Genomic DNA, 24,621 nt, shown 5'->3' with positions numbered 1-24,621 from the left:
ATGCATACTAGTTCTAGCTATTTGTCTGTTTTAGTTTTTATTTATTTTTTATTATCTTTTTATTTGTATTTATTTGTATTTATTTTTTGTGACCAACAAGTATGTGCTCCAATCACTCGATCACACAAAAAATAAGAGTTGTAGAAAAAAGAAAAACCGGGCTTTCTGCTCCGCCGCTCCCAGTCTGTGGAACGCTCTCCCTGACCACCTGAGGGCACCACAGACTGTGGATGCTTTTAAAAAAGGCTTAAAAACCCTTCTTTTTTTAAAAAAAACATTTTTTTAGATACATGCATACTAGTTCTAGCTATTTGGCTGTTCCAGTTTTTATTTGTATTTATTTTTTATTATGTTTTTATTTGTATTTATTTTTTGTGACCAACAAGTATGTGCTCCAATCACTCTATCACAAAAAAATAAGAGTTGTAGAAAAGAGAAAAACCGGGCTTTCTGCTCCGCCGCTCGCAGTCTGTGGAACGCTCTCCCTGACCACCTGAGGGCACCACAGACTGTGGATGCTTTTAAAAAAGGCTTAAAAACCTTTCTTTTTTAAGATATATGCATACTAGTTCTAGCTATTTGGCTGTTCCAGTTTTTGTTTGTATTTATTTTTTTAAATCTTTTTATTTGTATTTATTTTTTGTGACCAACAAGTATGTGCTCCAATCACTCTATCACAAAAAAATAAGAGTTGTAGAAATGATTGGAAACTCAAGACAGCCATGACATTATGTTCTTTACAAGTGTATGTACACTTTTGACCACGACTGTACAAACATACAATCAATAACTTCTCAGAAATTGGTGGTTTCCTGAAGAGTGACGTCCTACTTCTTCTTTCCCCGAGAAACGTCTCGCTTCGCCTTCAGGCAGAGCGCAAACGACGAGGTCGTAGCAACTCGCGAAGAACGCCGATTCCAGGCCATGACTGAAGGGTAGCGCCACAAGAAGCGACAAACTGTAAGTACGGCACGGGTAGTGTTGACGTTGAATTGAACCCTTCATGGAGATGTTTACCAGCTTCTCTCACAAAGGGGAAGTTTGAAATAACAGGAAATTGTTGAGCGTTGGCCAACAACTCCAAACTTGTCCCCCGACATCTGATCGCGGTCTTTGTCCGTCTTCCCCAGGTTGGATATGAAGCTGCTCCACCCGGTGTTTTGTTACGGTCTGCTGGTTCTGCGGGCCTATCAGAGCGGTAGGTCTCACGCTATACCTGGGGTATACAAACAAAGGGGGCGTGGCCGTAGGACGGGTGCATCATGCACCTCAACTTAAGAGTGTTTTGAGATAAGAGCAGTCTTCTAATTGTTATGCTTTTAAAGTTGCAAGCAAAAACTGGAGTTGCAAGCATCTGTTAGGGACGGGTAGGGTTCACATTTGGACCGATACAGTACCTGGAAATCGATACCGTCAGATAAGAGATCAGTATCTACAATCTATACTAGGTCATTAAAAGGCATTGATACAATAAAATAAGCAACTCGCACGGTCTTTCAGATTAACTGGATGGTTTAGCATTAGATAATACAACGCTAACGTTAGCTAGCTCAGGCCCGTTGCGCGTTCTCTCTGTAAAGACGTGGGTTGTTTTTGTGCAGAGAACTCCCGGGCGTTTTGCATATAATGCTGTGTGACCCAGACCGCTCTGGCTGCAGTGCCCTCTGCTGGTTGTTCAGGGGAGTGTGTAAGTCACATTTGCGAGTGTTCCACAGTCTGTGGAACACTCTCCCTGACCACCTGAGGGCACCACAGACTGTGGATGCTTTTAAAAACCCTTCTTTAAAAAAAAAAAGCCTTTGTTTAGATATATGCATACTAGTTCTAGCTATTTGGCTGTTCTAGTTTTTATTTGTATTTATTTTGTATTAACTTTTTATTTTTATTTTTTTAATACACTGTAGCACTTTGAGGTTTTTTACTCAATGTAAAGTGCTTTTTACAAATAAAATCTATTATTATTATTATTTATTTGTGCATCTGGTTTGTGGGAGGAATGTCTCATCGACACAAAAGCAAAAAAAAGCGATCCACATATACCAATTCCATACAAATAAAAATACAAAATCAAGCATATTTATATTCAAATCTCAAAAATATATATACAAATACACGTTTATTTATACAAATTCTTGATTTATTTGTATATCACATTTTTATATTCATAAATTTTATTTGTATATATTTTCAAATCTCAAAAATATATTTACAAATACATTTTTATTTATACAAATTCTTGATTTATTTGTATATCACATTTTTATATTCATACATTTTATTTGTATATATTTTCAAATGTCAAAAATATATTTACAAATACATGTTTATTTATACAAATTCTTGATTTATTTGTATGTCACATTTTTATATTTATACATTTTATTTGTATATATTTTCAAATCTCAAAAATATATTTACAAATACATTTTTATTTATACAAATTCTTGATTTCTTTGTATATCACATTTTTATATTCATACATTTTATTTGTATATATTTTCAAATCTCAAAAATCTATTTGCAAATATGCGTTTATTTATACAAATTATTTATTTATTTGTATATCTATTAATACACACATATGTATTAATATCATATTGATATATATATATAAGGAGTGTGTAGATCACATTTATTTGTGCATCTGGTTTGTGGGAGGAATGTCTCATCGACACAAAAGCAAAAAAAAAAAAGATCCACATAAGCAAATTCAATACAAATAAAAATACAAAATCAAGCATATTTATATTCAAATCTCAAAAATATATTGACAAATACACGTTTATTTACACAAATTTTTGATTTATTTGTATGTCACATTTTTATATTTATACATTTTATTTGTATGTATTTTCAAATCTCAAAAATATATTTACAAATACGCGTTTATTTATACAAATTATTTATTTATTTGTATATCTATTAATACATGCATATGTATTAATATCATATTGATATATATATAAGGAGTGTGTAGGTCACATTTATTTGTGCATCTGGTTTGTGGGAGGAATGTCTCATCGACACAAAAGCAAAAAAAAACGATCCACATATGCAAATTCAATACAAATACAAAATCAAGCAAATTATTTATCTATTTGTATATTTATTAATATATGCATATGTATTAATATCATATTGATATTTCAGCGTATCACTGCTAGTAGAATGAGTAACAGCAACAAAGGACGTTAAAATAATATCTAAACGGCAGACATTTATCCATGAAAATATGGAGAAGCTGCTGATGGTGTGTTTGACGGAAATCCTGTAGAAGAACTACTGCACGAATTAACGATATAAATCATAATAAACAGGACTTGGCAAAGCAATTTGAGCGTATCACTGCTAGTAGAATGAGTAACGCCAACCAAGGACGTTGAAATAACATCCAAACGGCGGACATTTATCCATGAAAATATGGAGAAGCTGCTGATGGTGTGTTTGACGGAAATCGTGTCGAAGAACTACTGCATGAATTAATGATATAAATCATCAAAAATAGGACTTGGGGAAGCAATTTGAGCGTATCACTGCTTGTAGAACGAGTAACGCCAACCAAGGACGTTGAAATAATATCTAAACGGCGGATTTATATCCATTAAAATATGGAAAGGCTGCTGATGGTGTGTTTAACGGAAATCCTGTAGAAGAACTACTGCACGAATTAACGATATAAATCATCAAAAATAGGACTTGGCGAAGCAATTTGAGCGTATCACTGCTAGTAGAATGAGTAACGCCAACCGAGGATGTTGAAATAACATCCAAACGGCGGACATTTATCTGTGAAAATATGGAAAAGCTGCTGATGGTGTGTTTGACGGAAATCCAAAAAGAACTACTGCATGAACGGGGACTTCTCCAGTTTGACTAAATGGTTTTTAATTGTTCGGCGGGCTATACAAAAAGCTTTGATGGGGGTAATTTTGCCTATCGAAGGCCCCTGGTTCCAATGTAGTTCACCTAATAAATGTTATTATTCAACAGGGGCCACCAATCCGGAGGTCTGCCAGGAGGAACAATCACTTGGTGATGTAAGAGACACATATTCCACCTTCCTAACAAAAAGTGCTTGATGTCATCCACCCCTTTAATCCAGCTCCAAGTGCTGAGCTCCTCGGGGCCACAGTATGAGCTGCTGGATATTGAGGAGAACAAGAACTTCAGCTGCTCCCTTCACCCGACTAATGTACTCAACTGCTCCTGGTCCTTCCTCACCGTGCAGCCGGGCACTCGGATACATGTTTACATCAGGTGAGGCTGCACCCCAGCAGGCACACAACATGAAAACAACCTCGAGAAGTTGTTGAATTAGGTCCTGACGGTGAGCAACTAAAATACAACGTTGAAACAACCTGCTTTTTGACGACGTTTTATCAATGTGGCGTTCTGACATTGATTTGATTATTGATTTTTAGTCATTTTCCAACCAAAATTCTACAACACAAATACAACGTTGAAACAACATGCTTTTTGACGACGTTTTATCAATGTTGGGTTCTGATGTTGATTTTTAGTCCTTCCCGAACCAACATTCTACAACACAAATACAACGTTGACAAAACTGTCAGTACATGGACCTTGGAGTTTGTTTTCCCGGAATGCAAAGGAAAGTTGGCGCGGGCAAGGCGTGAATGTAAGTGCATGATTTATTTTAACACTATCAAACTACAAAAAAAGGAAGCACAAACAAAAGGCGGAGAACAAACTTGACTAATGAAACCAAAAGACTAGCACAAAGGCAATTAACGATGAACACAAAAAACAAAACACTTACTGTGGCATGGCATGAAGCATGAACTGTGGTAAACAGGAATATGATGGGTGGCAGTAGCATGGATGGATAGATAGATAATGTCACCAGGACGAACAACAGAAACAGACCGGCTTGAATAGCAGTGACATGATCAGTGAAAACAGGTGCGTGACTCAAAACGTGAAACAGGTGCGTGACATGACAGGTGAAAAACTAATGGGTTGCTATGGTGACAAAACAAACAAAAGTGCACAAAGAGTCCAAAAACAAAACCGAACATGACTAAAACAAAACATGATCACACAGACGTGACAAAAGCATGCTTTTTGACGACGTTTTATCAATGTTGCGTTCTGATATTGATTTGATTATTGATTTTTGGTCATTTCCCAACCAATATTCTACAACACAAATACCACGTTGAAACAACATTCTTTTGAACAACGTTTAATCAATGTTGGGTTCTTATGTTGATTTGATCATTGATTTTTAGTCATTTCCGCACCAAAATTCTACAACACAAATACAACGTTGAAAAAACTTGCTTTTTGACAACGTTTAATCAATGTCAGGTTGTGACGTGGATTTGACCATTGAATTTAGGATCATTTCCCAACCAATATTCTACAACACAAATACAACGTTGAAACAACATGCTTTTTGACGACGTTTAATCAATGTTTGGTTCTGATGTTAATTTGACCATTGAAACTTGGTCATTTCCCAACCAATATTCTACAACACAAACAACGTTGAAAAAACATTATTTTTGACGTTTAATCAATGTTGGGTTCTGATGTTGATTTTTAGTCATTTCCCAACCAATATTCTACAACACAAATACAACGTTGAAACAACACGCTTTTTGACGACGTTTTATCAATGTTGCGTTCTGATATTGATTTGATTATTGATGTTTAGTCATTTTCCAACCAAAATTGTACAACACAAACAACGTTGAAACAACATGCTTTTTGACAACGTTTAATCAATGTCAGGTTGTGACGTCGATTTGACCATTCACTGTAAAAAAAAAAAGTTGAGAAAACGCAAATTTTCAAGGCAACATGATGCAACAAGATTTTTGCGTTTTCTCAACTTTTGACTACTGCTGGCCAGACACTGTTTTTGGTAGTTAAACATAGTGAAACCTTATTTCTGAGTCTGACTAACTTGAAAACTATAATTAGTCCAACAATTGCAAATCGTATTTCACTATTTAGCAGTAATCAAAAGTTGAGAAAACGCAAAAATCTTGTTGCATCATGTTGCCTTGAAAATTTGCGTTTTCTCAACTTTCTTTTTTTTTACAGTGTTGAAACTTGGTCATTTCCCAACCAATACTCTACAACGCAAATACAACGTTGAAACAACATGCTTTTTGACGATGTTTAATCAATGTTGGGTTCTGACCTTGATTTGATTATTGATTTTTAGTCATTTTCCACACCAAAATTCTACAACACAAACAACGTTGAAACGACGTGCTTTTTGACGACGTTTTATCAATGTTGCGTTCTGATATTGATTTGATTATTGATTTTTAGTCATTTTCCAACCAAAATTCTACAACACAAACAACGTTGAAATAACATGCTTTTTGACGTTTTATCAATGTTGGGTTCTGATGTTGAATTGACCATTGATTTTTAGTCATTTCCGCACCAAAATTCTACAACACAAATACAACGTTGAAAAAACATTATTTTTGACAAGGTTTAATCAATGTTGGGTTCTGATGTTGATTTTTAGTCATTTCCCAACCAAAATTCTACAACACAAATACAACGTTGAAACAACATGCTTTTTGACGACATTTTATCAACGTTGCGTTCTGATATTGATTTAATTATTGATTTTTAGTCATTTTCCAACCAAAATTCTACAACACAAACAACGTTGAAACAACATGCTTTTTGACGTTTTATCAATGTTGGGTTCCGATGTTGAATTGACCATTGATTTTTAGTCATTTCCGCACCAAAATTCTACAACACAAATACAAGGTTGAAAAAACATTATTTTTGACAAGGTTTAATCAATGTTGGGTTCTGATGTTGATTTTTAGTCATTTCCCAACCAAAATTCTACAACACAAATACAACGTTGAAACAACATGCTTTTTGACAACGTTTAATCAATGTTGGGTTCTGATGTTGAATTTTAGTCATTTTCCAACCAAAATTCTACAACACAAACAACGTTGAAACAACATGCTTTTTGACGTTTTATCAATGTTGCGTTCTGATATTGATTTGATTATTAAATTTTAGTCATTTTCCAACCAAAATTCTACAACACAAACAACGTTGAAACGACGTGCTTTTTGACGACGTTTTATCAATGTTGCGTTCTGATATTGATTTAATTATTGATTTTTAGTCATTTTCCAACCAAAATTCTACAACACAAACAACGTTGAAACAACATGCTTTTTGACGTTTTATCAATGTTGGGTTCTGATGTTGAATTGACCATTGATTTTTAGTCATTTCCGCACCAAAATTCTACAACACAAATACAACGTTGAAAAAACATTATTTTTGACAAGGTTTAATCAATGTTGGGTTCTGATGTTGATTTTTAGTCATTTCCCAACCAAAATTCTACAACACAAATACAACGTTGAAACAACATGCTTTTTGACAACGTTTAATCAATGTTGGGTTCTGATGTTGAATTCTAGTCATTTTCCAACCAAAATTCTACAACACAAACAGAGTTGAAACAACATGCTTTTTGACGTTTTATCAATGTTGGGTTCTGATGTTGAATTGACCATTGATTTTTAGTCATTTCCGCACCAAAATTCTACAACACATATACAACGTTGAAAAAACATTATTTTTGACAACGTTTAATCAATGTTGGGTTCTGATGTTGAATTTTAGTCATTTTCCAACCAAAATTCTACAACACAAACAACGTTGTAACAACATGCTTTTTGACGACGTTTTATCAATGTTGCGTTTTGATATTGATTTGATTATTGATTTTTAGTCATTTTCCAACCAAAATTCTACAACACAAACAACGTTGAAACAACATGCTTTTTGACGTTTAATCAATGTTGGGTTCTGATGTTGATTTTTAGTCATTTCCCAACCAATATTCTAAAACACAAATACAACGTTGAAGCAACATGCTTTTTGACGACGTTTTATCAATGTTGCGTTCTGATATTGATTTAATTATTGATTTTTAGTCATTTTCCAACCAAAATTCCACAACACAAACAACGTTGAAACAACATGCTTTTTGACGTTTTATCAATGTTGGGTTCTGATGTTGAATTGACCATTGATTTTTAGTCATTTCCGCACCAAAATTCTACAACACAAATACAACGTTGAAAAAACATTATTTTTGACAACGTTTAATCAATGTTGGGTTCTGATGTTGAATTTTAGTCATTTTCCAACCAAAATTCTACAACACAAACAACGTTGAAACAACATGCTTTTTGACAACGTTTAATCAATGTTGGGTTCTGATGTTGAATTCTAGTCATTTTCCAACCAAAATTCTACAACACAAACAGAGTTGAAACAACATGCTTTTTGACGTTTTATCAATGTTGGGTTCTGATGTTGAATTGACCATTGATTTTTAGTCATTTCCGCACCAAAATTCTACAACACAAATACAACGTTGAAAAAACATTATTTTTGACAACGTTTAATCAATGTTGGGTTCTGATGTTGAATTGACAATTGATTTTTAGTCATTTCCGCACCAAAATTCTACAACACAAATACAACGTTGAAAAAACATTATTTTTGACAACGTTTAATCAATGTTGGGTTCTGATGTTGAATTTTAGTCATTTTCCAACCAAAATTCTACAACACAAACAACGTTGTAACAACATGCTTTTTGACGACGTTTTATCAACGTTGCGTTCTGATATTGATTTAATTTTGATTTTTAGTCATTTTCCAACCAAAATTCTACAACACAAACAACGTTGAAACCACATGCTTTTTGACGTTTTATCAATGTTGGGTTCTGATGTTGAATTGACCATTGATTTTTAGTCATTTCCGCACCAAAATTCTACAACACAAATACAACGTTGAAAAAACATTATTTTTGACAACGTTTAATCAATGTTGGGTTCTGATGTTGAATTTTAGTCATTTTCCAACCAAAATTCTACAACACAAACAACGTTGTAACAACATGCTTTTTGACGACGTTTTATCAATGTTGCGTTTTGATATTGATTTGATTATTGATTTTTAGTCATTTTCCAACCAAAATTCTACAACACAAACAACGTTGAAACAACATGCTTTTTGACGTTTAATCAATGTTGGGTTCTGATGTTGATTTTTAGTCATTTCCCAACCAATATTCTAAAACACAAATACAACGTTGAAGCAACATGCTTTTTGACGACGTTTTATCAACGTTGCGTTCTGATATTGATTTAATTATTGATTTTTAGTCATTTTCCAACCAAAATTCTACAACACAAACAACGTTGAAACAACATGCTTTTTGACGTTTTATCAATGTTGGGTTCTGATGTTGAATTGACCATTGATTTTTAGTCATTTCCGCACCAAAATTCTACAACACAAATACAACGTTGAAAAAACATTATTTTTGACAACGTTTAATCAATGTTGGGTTCTGATGTTGAATTTTAGTCATTTTCCAACCAAAATTCTACAACACAAACAACGTTGTAACAACATGCTTTTTGACGACGTTTTATCAATGTTGCGTTTTGATATTGATTTGATTATTGATTTTTAGTCATTTTCCAACCAAAATTCTACAACACAAACAACGTTGAAACAACATGCTTTTTGACGTTTAATCAATGTTGGGTTCTGATGTTGATTTTTAGTCATCTCCCAACCAATATTCTAAAACACAAATACAACGTTGAAGCAACATGCTTTTTGACGACGTTTTATCAATGTTGCGTTCTGATATTGATTTAATTATTGATTTTTAGTCATTTTCCAACCAAAATTCTACAACACAAACAACGTTGAAACAACATGCTTTTTGACGTTTTATCAATGTTGGGTTCTGATGTTGAATTGACCATTGATTTTTAGTCATTTCCGCACCAAAATTCTACAACACAAATACAACGTTGAAAAAACATTATTTTTGACAACGTTTAATCAATGTTGGGTTCTGATGTTGAATTTTAGTCATTTTCCAACCAAAATTCTACAACACAAACAACGTTGTAACAACATGCTTTTTGACGACGTTTTATCAATGTTGCGTTTTGATATTGATTTGATTATTGATTTTTAGTAATTTTCCAACCAAAATTCTACAACACAAACAACGTTGAAACAACATGCTTTTTGACGTTTAATCAATGTTGGGTTCTGATGTTGATTTTTAGTCATTTCCCAACCAATATTCTAAAACACAAATACAACGTTGAAGCAACATGCTTTTTGACGACGTTTTATCAATGTTGCGTTCTGATATTGATTTAATTATTGATTTTTAGTCATTTTCCAACCAAAATTCTACAACACAAACAACGTTGAAACAACATGCTTTTTGACGTTTTATCAATGTTGGGTTCTGATGTTGAATTGACCATTGATTTTTAGTCATTTCCGCACCAAAATTCTACAACACAAATACAACGTTGAAAAAACATTATTTTTGACAACGTTTAATCAATGTTGGGTTCTGATGTTGAATTTTAGTCATTTTCCAACCAAAATTCTACAACACAAACAACGTTGAAACAACATGCTTTTTGACGTTTAATCAATGTTGGGTTCTGATGTTGATTTTTAGTCATTTCCCAACCAATATTCTAAAACACAAATACAACGTTGAAGCAACATGCTTTTTGACGACGTTTTATCAATGTTGCGTTCTGATATTGATTTAATTATTGATTTTTAGTCATTTTCCAACCAAAATTCCACAACACAAACAACGTTGAAACAACATGCTTTTTGACGTTTTATCAATGTTGGGTTCTGATGTTGAATTGACCATTGATTTTTAGTCATTTCCGCACCAAAATTCTACAACACAAATACAACGTTGAAAAAACATTATTTTTGACAAGGTTTAATCAATGTTGGGTTCTGATGTTGATTTTTAGTCATTTCCTAACCAAAATTCTACAACACAAATACAACGTTGAAACAACATGCTTTTTGACAACGTTTAATCAATGTTGGGTTCTGATGTTGAATTCTAGTCATTTTCCAACCAAAATTCTACAACACAAACAGAGTTGAAACAACATGCTTTTTGACGTTTTATCAATGTTGGGTTCTGATGTTGAATTGACAATTGATTTTTAGTTATTTCCGCACCAAAATTCTACAACACAAATACAACGTTGAAAAAAAATTATTTTTGACAACGTTTAATCAATGTTGGGTTCTGATGTTGAATATTAGTCATTTTCCAACCAAAATTCTACAACACAAACAACGTTGTAACAACATGCTTTTTGACGACGTTTTATCAATGTTGCGTTTTGATATTGATTTGATTATTGATTTTTAGTCATTTTCCAACCAAAATTCTACAACACAAACAACGTTGAAACAACATGCTTTTTGACGTTTAATCAATGTTGGGTTCTGATGTTGATTTTTAGTCATTTCCCAACCAATATTCTAAAACACAAATACAACGTTGAAGCAACATGCTTTTTGATGACATTTTATCAACGTTGCGTTCTGATATTGATTTAATTATTGATTTTTAGTCATTTTCCAACCAAAATTCTACAACACAAACAACGTTGAAACAACATGCTTTTTGACGTTTTATCAAAGTTGGGTTCTGATGTTGAATTGACCATTGATTTTTAGTCATTTCCGCACCAAAATTCTACAACACAAATACAACGTTGAAAAAACATTATTTTTGACAACGTTTAATCAATGTTGGGTTCTGATGTTGAATTTTAGTCATTTTCCAACCAAAATTCTACAACACAAACAACATTGAAACAACATGCTTTTTGACGACGATTAATCAATGTCAGGTTGTGACGTCGATTTGAACCGTTGAAATGTGGTCATTTCCCAACGATAGACACCAACGTTGTCTCAACGTACAAATACAACTATTTTGCCACGTTATTTCAAAGTCGATTTTTAAAAGGACACGCATACGTATAATCAACGTTGTATCAACGTCTGGTGCCTAACGAGTATTTCTCTCCATGCAGTGTTTGTGATGACACCAGCACAGTTCGTCCCCGCGAGCTCGTGTCCGACGAGCCTTCCGGAGGGACGTCCGTGGCTCTGGAGGAGCGTGAGATCCTGCAGGTGGTCTTGCATTTCAACGTGTCCCAAGGACACACCTGGGCGGTCTACAGCTACGTGTACGACGCTGAAATGATGGGTAATGGCCACAAGACACGCACTCTTGACTCAGGCATCTTTTTTGTTTTGGTGGACTTATTTAGGCGTTAAGTCAAGCTCTCAGCCAGACGGAGGAGGAGCTCCTTCCCGCAAAAAAACTTATTATTTATATGCAGTGACATAAATGTTACAAGTAGCTTCTTTTTTTTTATACGCCGACTCCGTAAGTGTACCTAATGTTGTGACCGGGTGAATCTATAAACTAAAGGTTTTTTTTTTAAACCATGTCTGGGGAAAAAATAACGCAGACGACTTCAAGATATACACTATATTGCCAAAAGTATTTGGCCACCCATCCAAATGATGAGAACCAGGTGTCCTAATCACTTGGCCCGGCCACAGGTGTATCAAATCAAGCACTTAGGCATGGAGACTGTTTCTACTAACATTTGTGAAAGAATGGGCCGCTCTCAGTGATTTCCAGCGTGGAATTGTCATAGGATGCCACCTGTGCGACAAATCCAGTCGGGAAATTTCCTCGCTCCTAAATATTCCAAAGTCAACTGTCGGCTTTATTATAGGAAAATGGAAGAGTTTGGGAACAACAGCAACTCAGCCACCAAGTGGTAGGCCACGTAAACTGACAGAGAAGATGCCACCTGTGCAACAAATCCAGTCGTGAAATTTCCTCGCTCCTAAATATTCCAGAGTCAACTGTTGGCTTTATTAGAACAAAATGGAAGAGTTTGGGAACAACAGCAACTCAGCCACCAAGTGGTAAGCCACGTAAACTGACAGAGAGGGGTCAGCGGGGGAATTACGGTGTGGGGTTGTTTTTCAGGAGTTGGGCTTGGCCCCTTATTTCCAGTGAAAGGAACTTTGAATGCTCCAGGATACCAAAAAATATTTTGGACTATTTCATGCTCCCAACCTTGTGGGAACAGTTTGGAGCGGGCCCCTTCCTCTTCCAACATGACAACAAAGCAAGGTCCATAAAGACATGGATTATATAGTCTGGTGTGGATGAACTTGACTGGCCTGCACAGAGTCCTGACCTGAACCCGATAGAACACCTTCGGGATGAATTAGAACGGAGACTGAGAACTTCTCGACCATTGGTGTGACCTCACCAATGCGCTCTTGGAAGAATGGTGGAAAATTCCTATAAACACACTCCGCAACCTTGTGGACAGCCTTTCCCAGAAGAGTTGAAGCTGTAATAGCTGCAAAAGGGTGGACCGACATCATATTGAACCCCTATGGGTTAGGAATGGGATGGCACTTCAAGTTCATATGTGAGTCAAGGCAGGTGGCCAAATACTTTTGGCAATATAGTGTATATTCAAACAGTGTACAATTTCAAAAGATAACTGATGATCAAGGGTTGGAGTTGGGGGTTAAATCACCAAAATGATTCCCGGGCGTGGCGCCGCTGCTGCCCACTGCTCCCCAAGGGGATGGGTCAAATGCAGAGGACAAATTTCACCACATCTAGTGTGTGTGTGACAATCATTGGTACTTTAATCTTTAATGATACCTTTGGAGAGGGTGTGGCGATTGGAACGCCTCCAGAATCTTGCAGTTAGACTCCAAAAAATGGGTTGTAAAAGTGACCGTGAAGCTAAATTTACACCAAAGCATATCCAATATGTATCATCCACACCAGTGATCCTCAAAGTACCACCTCCTGGCTCTCCAAGTACCACCATGATGACTGACATTTAAATACAGTAGCGCAACTGGCCTAAGTATTCATTAAAGCAAGGCAGAGGTATATGTCATATTTTTGAATAGTAAGACTGTGTTTACATATTTATTGAAGTGATTCTTTGGCGTACCCTCTTTGCTTCTGACTGTTTCCTGCATAAGTTTCACCGCAATAAGGCGCTTTTGGTAGCCATCCACAAGCTTCTGCTTGAATTCTTTGACCACTCCTCATTGACAAAATTGGTGCAGTTCAGCTAAATTTGTTGGTTTCTTCAGCATTGTCCACACGTTTAAGTCAGGACTTTGGGAAGGCCATTCTAAAACCTTCATTCTAGCCTGATTTAGCCATTCCTTTACCACTTTTGACGTGTGTTTGGGGTCATTGTCCTGTTGGAACACCCAACTGCGTCCAGGACCCAACCTCCGGGCTGATGATTTTAGCTTGTCCTGAAGAATTTGGAGGAAATCCTCCTTTTTTCAGCTAAATTTGTTGGTTTTCTGACATGGACTTGTTTCTTCAGCATTGTCCACACGTTTAAGTCAGGACTTTGGGAAGACCATTCTAAAACCTTCATTCTAGCCTGTTATATATATATATATATATATATATATATATATATATATATATATATATATATATATATATATATATATATATATATATATTGTTCACACGTTGAAGTGTGAACAATGTGTATGTAAACTTTTGACCACAACTGTATTTATAGGGGAGGGAACCCTGCCCCAAGTGGAGGAGTTCAAGTACCTCAGAGTCTTGCTCACGAGTGAGGGAAGAGTGGATCGTGAGATCGACAGGCGGATCGGTGCGGCGTCTTCAGTAATGCGGACGCTGTATCGATCCGTTGTGGTGAAGAAGGACCTGAGCCGGAAGGCAAAGCTCTCAATTTACCGGTCCATCTACGTTCCCATCCTCACCTATGGTCATTAGCTTTGGGTTATGACCGAAAGGACAGGATCACGGGTACAAGCGGCCGAAATGAGTTTCCTGGTCTCTCCCTTAGAGATAGGGTGAGAAGCTCTGTAATCCGGGAGGAGCTCAAAGAAAACCCGCTGCTCTTCCACATGGAGAGGAGCTAGATGAGGTGGTTCGGGCATCTGGTCAGGATGCCACCCGAATGCCTCCCTAGGGAGGTGTTTAGGGCACGCCCGACCAGTAGGAGGCCACGGAGAAGACCCAGGACACGTTGGGAATACTATGTCTCCCGGCTGGCCTGGGAACGCTTCGGGATCCGAGGCTGTATCGATCCGTTGTGGTGAAGAAGGACCTGAGCCGGAAGGCAAAGCTCTCAATTTACCGGTCCATCTACGTTCCCATCCTCACCTATGGTCATGAGCTTTGGGTTATGACCGAAAGGACAGGATCACGGGTACAAGCGGCCGAAATGAGTTTCCTGGTCTCTCCCTTAGAGATAGGGTGAGAAGCTCTGTAATCCTGGAGGAGCTCAAAGAAAAACCGCTGCTCTTCCACATGGAGAGGAGCCAGATGAGGTGGTTCGGGCATCTGGTCAGGATGCCACCCGAACGCCTCCCTAGGGAGGTGTTTAGGGCACGTCCGACCGGTAGGAGGCCACGGAGAAGACCCAGGACACGTTGGGAATACTATGTCTCCCGGCTGGCCTGGGAACGCCTCGGGATCCGAGGCTGTATCGATCCGTTGTGGTGAAGAAGGACCTGAGCCGGAAGGCAAAGCTCTCAATTTACCGGTCGATCTACTTTCCCATCCTCACCTATGATCATGAGCTTTGGGTTATGACCGAAAGGACAAGATCACGGGTACAAGCGGCCGAAATGAGTTTCCTGGTCTCTCCCTTAGAGATAGGGTGAGAAGCTCTGTAATCCTGGAGGAGCTCAAAGAAAAACCGCTGCTCTTCCACATGGAGAGGAGCTAGATGAGGTGGTTCGGGCATCTGGTCAGGATGCCACCCGAACGCCTCCCTAGGGAGGTGTTTAGGGCACGTCCGACCGGTAGGAGGCCACGGAGAAGACCCAGGACACGTTGGGAATACTATGTCTCCCGGCTGGCCTGGGAACGCCTCGGGATCCGAGGCTGTATCGATCCGTTGTGGTGAAGAAGGACCTGAGCCGGAAGGCAAAGCTCTCAATTTACCGGTCCATCTACTTTCCCATCCTCACCTATGATCATGAGCTTTGGGTTATGACCGGGTACAAGCGGCCGAAATGTGCCTTTTCCGAAAAAAAAGGCACATTTACACTAACTGTAACCAATGATGGTGATGACCTCCAAAAGAGACAACTAGACTCATCCATAATGGGACTGCCATGTAAACAAAGCTGGTTTCTCTGTACTACACCGACCCAACGTAGCCATCTCATTCGGGACGATTCGTAAGAGCCAAGGATTTGTGGACGCTTAAAAATGACAACCAGCCCATAGTCCTATTAAATAAATATTACTGCAATCCGAATATAAAACAATGTAATAAAATAGACAAACATTTAGCAGTGACACTTGCTTTTTGAGGCGATCCAAAGCTTTTCTGTACGACACTCTGGAGCCTCAAGCCAAACACTGAAAAATGATCAAGTCAAAAGGAATTCAAGATTCAGTAACAATTTTCACCCTATCTCACTTAGAGATAGGGTGAGAAGCTCTGTCATCCGGGAGGAACTCAAAGTAAAGCCGCTACTCCTCCACATGGAGAGGAGCCAGATGAGGTGGTTTGGGCATCTGGTCAGGATGCCACCTGAACGCCTCCCTGGGGAGGTGTTTAGGGCACGCCCGTCCGGTAGGAGGCCACGGGGAAGACCCAGGACACGTTGGGAATACTATGTCTCCCGGCTGGCCTGGGAACGCCTCAGGATCCCCCGGCAAGAGCTGGACGAAGTGGCTGGGGTGAGGGAAGTCTGGGCTTCCCTGCTTGGGCTGCTTTGATTGTTCAGTGTGCAGCCCTCAGTGGGAAAAGACTAAGTATTCAAACTTTCAGTCTAATAACTGCACAGGGATGGACATAGCCAAAAAACATAATTTTTCTGAGCAAAAGGACCACTTTGTCATTGTACCAGGTTGATATTGTGTACTATTGCGCCGCAGAGGTCTTGCCTCCGCCCGGAAACATCTCCGCTTCAGTCGACGATGACGGCCTGGTGGTGAGCTGGGAGTTGCCCTACAGTCGCGCTACGGCCAAACCCTCCTGTTTCGAATACCAGCTGGACGTGGGCGACAAGGTGAAGTATGCATCGAACTATTGGACTATCAAACACGGTTCATTGGGGACAATCTTCAAACAGGAGAGGCCAAAACTCCTGAGTGGCCAGCTGTCCTACACTACCCCGAATGTGGATCCTTCTGCCACCTACGCGGTGAGAGTCAGGGCCAGGAAAGTCTCGGATTGTTCAGGATCGCCGCAATGGAGCCGTTGGAGTAACACAGTCAGTAAGTGATAAGAACAAATCCGTTATAGATATGGATACGATTCCTTGATAAGGTTACTTACTGAACGGTATCCAGTTTTCTCTTATCAACCCTTGATAAGCCTGGCCATTGTTTGGGTGTTGCAATAAAATGCCGAACAGAGACTTGACTGTCATCAGATTTTCAGGCGCTCACTATATGAATCTTTCTTTTCAGAGATAGAGCAGTCATTCCACACGGTCAACGTTACGGTGATTGTGCTCATCGCACTTGGGATACCCATGATCCTCCTGGCTTTGCTGATGGTTTTCCGTCATCAGAGGTACTCTCTCTCTCTTAGTGCTTCTCAACTATTTTTTGTTAGGCCCCCTCTAGGAAGAAGAAAAACATTCCACCCCCCACACACTTGTGGTCTACGTACAACACACAAAGACATGTTTCAAAGGGCCAATTTATTTTGGGCCAGAACAAATTGACAAAACTATTTTAAATAGCTGCAACATAACATACATAAGTAACAAACCGCATAATAACAACATAGCTGTAAACCTGGCTTCACCCAAGTAAGGCACACATGACATGATTATATGTCATATACAGCAAACATACTGCTATACACACAAGCTCAACCAGGCCTTTTTTCTCTCAAGGAATTGTGGAATAAAATCATGTATTCAGGAGCTCAACACTGTACTGAAGCCCAGAACACTCTACGCATTTCCCCAGTTTTAGTTTGGAGATAAGGAAAGATTGGCCCGGCCCACGAGGATCCCTCTTTATGTTTGTGAACTTTATAGTCTATACATTTAGAGTGATGTGATAATCAAACACTCTAGAACAGTGGTCCCCAACCTTTTTGTACTTGCGGACCGGTCAACGCTTGAAAATTTGTCCCACGGATTGGGGTGGGAAGGGGGGCGGTAAAAAAAATTAATTAAATAAATAAATAAAAATTTTGTCATAAAGAAATACAATCATGTGTGCTTACGGACTGTATCCCTGCAGACTGTATTGATTTATATTGATATATAATGTATATATTGTGTTTTTTATGTTGATTTAATTAAAAATAATAATAATAATTTAATATTGAATCGAATCGTGGGACACCCAAAGATTCACAGCCCTAATATATATATATATATATACATATATATATATATATATACATATATATATACATATATATATATATATATATATATATATATATATATATATATATATATATATATATATATACATACACACACACACACACACACACACACACACACACACACACACACACACACACACACACATATATATATATATATATATATACACACATGTATATATATATATATATATATATATATATTTACATGTGTGTATATATATATATATATATACACATACATACATATACAGTACATACACACATATATTTATAAATACATACATATGTATATATACAGTACATACATACATATATTTATATATATGTATATATATATTTACATGTGTGTATATATTTATATATATATATATATATATATATATATATATATTTTTATATATATATATATATATATATATATATATATATATATATATATATATATATATATATATATATATATATATATATATATATATGTACATATATATATATGTACATATATATATATATATATACATATATATATATATATATATATACAGTTGTGTTCAAAATAATAGCAGTCCTCCCACATCACTAGCAAGACAAATCACAGTTTTTGTTAGAATTTCAACTTCTACACTGCAAGTGAGTTTCTAGAAGGTTTAGCAAAGGTATAGAAAACCAACAGACCCAACAGCAATGATGTGCATGCTGCTGATTCTGTGAAACTGAATCATTTACTGAAAGGGGCGTGTTAAAAAAATAGCAGTGCTGCGTTCCATAAGTGACATCATTGATTATGTGTAAAAAAAAAAAAGTTAAACAAGTGGCCCTTATTTTAGGATCAAGGCAACTGACGCTGCATATGCTGGCTGTGCATTTGTCCTTGGAAAACAGAGTAAAATGGGTCGTTGAAGACACTGTTCAGAAGAAGAGTTAAGAATTTAATAAAAGAGGGGAAAACCTATAAGGAAGTGCAGAACATGATAGGCTGTTCAGCTAAAATGATATCAAACACTTTAAAATAGCAGCCAAAACCAAAAAGACGAGGAAGAAATAGAAAAAGGACTATTGAAATGGATCGGAGAATAACCAAAATGGCAAAGACTCAGCCAATGATCAGCTCCAGGAGGATGAAAGAAGATCTAAGATGGCCTGTGAGTACTGTAACAATCAGACCACGTCTATGTGAAGCCAAGCTAGCAGCAAGAAGCCCCCGCAAAGTCCCATTGTTTAAAAAAAAGACGTGTGCTGAAGCGGTTACAATTTGCCAAAGAACACATTGACTGGCCTAAAAAGAAATGGCGTAAAATGTGGGGACTGATGAGAGTAAGATTGTTCTTTTTGGGTCTAAGGGCCACAGACAGTTTGTCAGGCGTCCTGCAAACACTGAATTCAAGCCCCAGTACACGGTGAAGCATGGTGGTGCAAGCATCATGATATGGGGATGTTTCTCGTACTACGGTGTTGGTCCTATTCATCGTGTACCAGGGATCATGGATCAGTTTTACTGGAAGAAGTCATGTTGCCGTATGCTGAAGAGGAAATGCCCTTGAAATGGGTGTTTCAACAAGACAATGACCCCAAACACACCAGCAAGCGAGTAAAATCATGGTTACAGACAAACAGAGTTCAAGTAATGGAGTGGCCAGGACAATCCCCGAACCTTAAAGGCCTACTGAAAGCCACTACTACTGACCACGCAGTCTGATAGTTTATATATCAATGATGAAATCTTAACATTGCAACACATGCCAATACGGCCGGGTTAACTTATAAAGTGACATTTTAAAATTCCTGGGAAATATCCGGCTGAAACGTCGCGGTATGATGACGTATGCGCGTGACGAAGTCCGAGTAACGGAAGTTATGGTACCCCGTAGAATCCTATACAAAAAGCTCTGTTTTCATTTCATAATTCCACAGTATTCTGGACATCTTTTGCAATTTTTTTAATGAACAATGAAGGCTGCAAAAAAGACAGTTGTAGGTGGGATCAGTGTATTAGCAGCGGACTACAGCAACACAACCAGGAGGACTTTGTTGGAGCGCTAGCCGCGCTAGCCACCGACCTCACCTTGACTTCCTACGTCTCCGGGCCGCCAAACGCATCGGGTGAAGTCCTTCGTCCTTCTGCCGATTGCTGGAACGCAGGTGAGCACGGGTGTTGATGAGCAAATGAGGGCTGGCTGGCGTAGATGTTTTTAGCATAGCTCTGTGCAGTCCGGTTGCTAAGTTAGCTTCAATGGCGTCGTTAGCACAGCATTGTCAACCTTCGCCAGCCTGGAAAGCATTAACCGTGTATTTACATGTCCACGGTTTAATAGTATTGTTGATTTTCTATCTATACTTCCAGTCAGGGGTTTATTTCTTTTGTTTCTTTATGCAGTTAAAGCAAGATGCTATCACGTTAGCTCGTAGCTAAAGCATTTCGCCGATGTATTGTCGTGGAGATAAAAGGCACTGAATGTCCATTTCGCGTTCTCGACTCTCATTTTCAAGAGGATATAGTATCCCAGGTGGTTTAAAATACAAATCTGTGATCTACAATAGAAAAAGGAGAGAGTGTGGAATCCAATGAGCCAGCTTGTACCTAAGTTACGGTCAGAGCGAAAAAAGATACGTCCATCACTGCCTCTCAAGTCCTTCACTGTAACGTTCCTCATCTACGAATCTTTCATCCTCGCTCAAATTAATGGGGTAATCATCACTTTCTCGGTCCGAATCTCTCTCGCTCCATTGTAAACAACGGGGAATTGTGAGGAATACTAGCTCCTGTGACGTCACACTACTTCCGCTACAGGCAAGGCTTTTTTTTATCAGCGAGCAAAAGTTGCGAACTTTATCGTCGATTTTCTCTACTAAATCCTTTCAGCAAAAATATGGCAATATCGCAAAATGATCAAGTATGACACATAGAATGGATCTGCTATTCCCGTTTAAATAAAAAAAATCATTTCAGTAGGCCTTTAATCCCATTGACAACTTGTGGGCTGAACTAAAGAATGCTGTTCATGAGGCAAAACCAAAAACTGCAGAGGAATTGTGGAACGTAGTACAATTGTCCTGGGCTGCAATACCTGTGGACTCCATGTGCCACAGATGTGAAGCAGTTATCAGAAACCGTGGTCATGCAACTAAATTATAGTTGATAATTCTAAGGAAAGTTTAATCTGCAAGCCTTTCTTAGTTTATACCAGGGGTCGGCAACCCAAAATGTTGAGAGAGCCATATTGGACCAAAAATACAAAAACAAATCTGTCTGGAGCCGCAAAAAATTAAAAGCCATATTACATACAGATAGTGTGTCAAGAGATATACATTTAAAGGACTTAAAGGAAACTAAATGAGCTCAAATATAGCTACAAATGAGGCATAATGATGCAATATGTACATATAGCTAGCCTAAATAGCATGTTAGCATCGATTAGCTAGCATTAATGCAGTAACCAAATATGTCTGATTAGCACTCCACACAAGTCAATAACATCAACAAAACTCACCTTTGTGCCTTCACGCACAACGTTAACAGTTGGGTGGACAAAATGAGAGAGAAAAAGAAGTGGCATAAAACACGTCCTAGAAAGCCGGAGAAAGTTATACATGGAAACAAACTAAGGTGAGTTCAAGGACCGCCAAAATTAGTAGGACAAAACGGCGCTCGCCAAATACTCGAATCAGTGAAGCATGTTTAATATAAACAGTGTGATTTATAACAATTAGTGTCATGTTTGTCCTCCTACAGAAACCATATTAAAACAAAAAATATATTTTTTCCCCTCATCTTTTTCCATTTTTCATACATTTTTGAAAAAGCTCCAGAGAGCCACTAGGGCGGCGCTAAAGAGCCGCATGCGGCTCTAGAGCCGCGGGTTGCCGACCCCTGGTTTATACAGTACATTTGAGTTTTGTAAAGAAAGATGTCAACGCTGCTATTTTTTTTTGGTTTTATATTTCTTGACTTTCTGTAAAATATTGTCAAATTGAATTACTTTTTTTCCAATTTTCTGGCTTTGAAATAGAACGTGCCGTCTCCCCAATGCATTTGTGTTCATTAAAATACAATTTATTTTGAAGAATTTTGAGGTTTACACACCTTTTTAAACACACTGCTATTATTATGAACATACGGTCTCCCCTAGAGCAGGGGTCGGCAACCTTTACCACTCAAAGAGCCATTTTGGCAAGTTTCACAAATTAAAGAAAATAATGGGAGCCACAAAAACATTTTTTAAATTTAAAATGAAAAACACCGCATAAATAGCTTAATTGCTTTGTGCTATGTTAACCAGGGGTCCCAGATATACACACTTAAATGTGGAAATTTAATGTTAGTGCGGCCCGCGGGGTTTGAACGAATGCCGATTGATAGCGTCATACTTGCCAACCCTCTCATTTTATCCGGGAGACTCCCAAAAGTCAGGGCGTGATGGCACTGCTTTAGACGCCCTCTACAGCCTGCCCTTACAGTCCAACTGCTCGACCACATGTAGAATGCAGTCTCAGCTTGCTGACGTTAGTGACAGCAAGGCGTACTAGCTCAGCAGCCACACAGCTTACACTGACGGTAGCCTTATAAAAACAACTTTAACACTGTTGCGTTACAAATATGCGCCACACTTTGAACCCACACCAAAAAAGAATGACAAACACATTTCTGGAGAACATCTGCACTGTAACACAACATAAACACAACACAACCAATACCCAGAATCCCATGCAGCCCTAACTCTTCCGCTCAACCAACGCACGGAGGGGGGCGGGGGTTGATGTGTGGGGGGATTTGGTGGTAGCGGGGGTGTATAATCTAGACCGGAAGAGTTAGGGCTGCATGTGATTCTGGGTATTGGTTGTGTTGTGTTTATGTTGTGTTACGGTGGGATGTTTTCCAGAAATGTGTTTTTCATTCTTTTTTGGTGTGGGTTCACAGTGTGGCGCACATTTGTAACGTAGCAGTGTTAAAGTTGTTTGATACGGCTACCGTCAGTGTAAGCTGTGTGGCTGATGACTAAGTATGCTTTGCTGTCCCCTATGTGTGCAAGTAAAAGCTACATGCAACATGTGGCCGAGCTGGCATACTGTTTGTAAATGCTATAGAGAACAATTACTACAGCGCAATCAGGGCACGCCCTTAATTTAGTAATTAGAGTGAAAATAGGATTATATTTTCCCTGGGATTTATCTAGGAGTGACACTAAGATCCATAAGTCTCCTGGGAAAATCGGGGGGGGTCGGCAAGTATGCAGCTGAGCCGCATCTGAGTGGTCATAGAGCCGCATGCGGCTCCGGAGCCGCGGGTTGCCGACGCCTGCCCTAGAGGGAGGGGTTACCCACATATGGGGTCCTCTCCAAGGTTTCTCATAGTCATTCACCGACGTCCCACTGGGGTGAGTTTTCCTTGCCCGTATGTGGGCTCTGTACCGAGGATGTCGTTGTGGCTTGTGCAGCCCTTTGAGACACTTGTGATTTAGGGCTATATAAATAAACATTGATTGATTGATTGATTGATTGAACTGTATACGTCCTTCCAAATTTGGAATTTGAGACTTTAATGACGTATTTTGCCTTAGCTAAATCAGCGGATATCTCCATATACGGTAAAGGTTTACCCGGAGAGCTTTGTGCGAGTCCGCCGCTTTCACCACGTACCTTATTGTCCCTCTATCCTCTCGTTGTGGGGCAGACTGGCTCGTGCATGCACACGCATCGTCCGCCGTCGCCGTTTCTCACACAAAGTCGTGCACGGGTCGAAGACGGTGAGAAGATGCAGTCGTTCATTTCTGAAATGTTGCTTTTGCTTAGGCTGGCAGAGGTTCTGTATCCCCCCATTCCTCGCCCTCCATTGAAGTACAAACATTTCCTGGAAGACAACAACATAATCAACGTAAGGGTGTGTCTGCACACACACACACACACACACACACACACACACACAGTCTACATCTAAACACTTATTTTCTTTATTATTATTTTTTCCAGTTCTATCATCCAGCTCTGTCGGTGAAGTGCGAGGAGGAGATCACAGTCGTGGAGGAAACCGAGCAGAAGACATTTTAATACGTCATGTTAAAATGTGCTGTAAGCTTCTGCCATTTGGTGGTCAAAAGTTGTAAAGAACATAATGTCATGGCTGTCTTGAGTTCCCAATCATTTCTGCAACTCTTATTTTTTTTGTGATAGAGTGATTGGAGCACATACTTGTTGGTCCCAAAAAAACATTCATGAAGTTTGGTTCTTTTATGAATTTATTATGGGTCTACTGAAAATGTGACTTGGTCAAAAGTATACA

The 24,621-nt window shown here is 38.3% G+C and overlaps 2 protein-coding genes across 9 annotated transcripts in view; one reads left to right on the top strand and one right to left on the bottom strand.

Annotated features, from left to right (window-relative positions):
• Nucleotides 1-24,192, bottom strand: part of LOC133665075 (caspase-8-like) — a 40,916-nt gene extending 16,724 nt beyond the window's left edge. For 2 of the 7 annotated variants that reach the window (XM_062070252.1, XM_062070253.1), the window contains exon 1: nucleotides 23,982-24,192. Coding sequence is in view for 2 of the 7 variants with exons in the window: in XM_062070260.1 (XP_061926244.1) it covers nucleotides 20,410-20,444 (35 nt within the window). In the remaining 5 variants the exon portion in view is untranslated. Of the gene's footprint in view, nucleotides 1-20,409; nucleotides 20,476-21,835; nucleotides 21,968-23,981 lie in introns of those variants that run through there. The other 5 variants (XM_062070260.1, XM_062070259.1, XM_062070255.1 and 2 more) reach the window with 5 other exon arrangements.
• LOC133665076 (granulocyte-macrophage colony-stimulating factor receptor subunit alpha-like) lies at nucleotides 849-24,621 on the top strand. Of its 2 annotated transcripts, none has more exons than XM_062070261.1 (10): nucleotides 849-960; nucleotides 1,131-1,198; nucleotides 3,991-4,037; nucleotides 4,103-4,257; nucleotides 11,949-12,124; nucleotides 16,865-16,998; nucleotides 17,062-17,206; nucleotides 17,402-17,507; nucleotides 24,135-24,216; nucleotides 24,312-24,621. In XM_062070261.1, the coding sequence occupies exons 2-10, from the start codon at nucleotides 1,138-1,140 to the stop codon at nucleotides 24,387-24,389; spliced, it is 984 nt and encodes a 327-aa protein (XP_061926245.1). In that variant the 5' UTR covers nucleotides 849-960; nucleotides 1,131-1,137; the 3' UTR covers nucleotides 24,390-24,621. The 2 variants fall into 2 exon arrangements, with proteins under 2 accessions (XP_061926245.1, XP_061926246.1); XM_062070262.1 differs by having other exon boundaries at nucleotides 888-964.

Source organism: Entelurus aequoreus, linkage group LG14 (assembly GCF_033978785.1).
Source record: "Entelurus aequoreus isolate RoL-2023_Sb linkage group LG14, RoL_Eaeq_v1.1, whole genome shotgun sequence".
NCBI classification, from domain to species: Eukaryota; Metazoa; Chordata; class Actinopteri; order Syngnathiformes; family Syngnathidae; genus Entelurus; species Entelurus aequoreus.
Note: the sequence above shows the minus strand (reverse complement) of the source record. Positions and strands in the feature narration are given on the sequence as shown.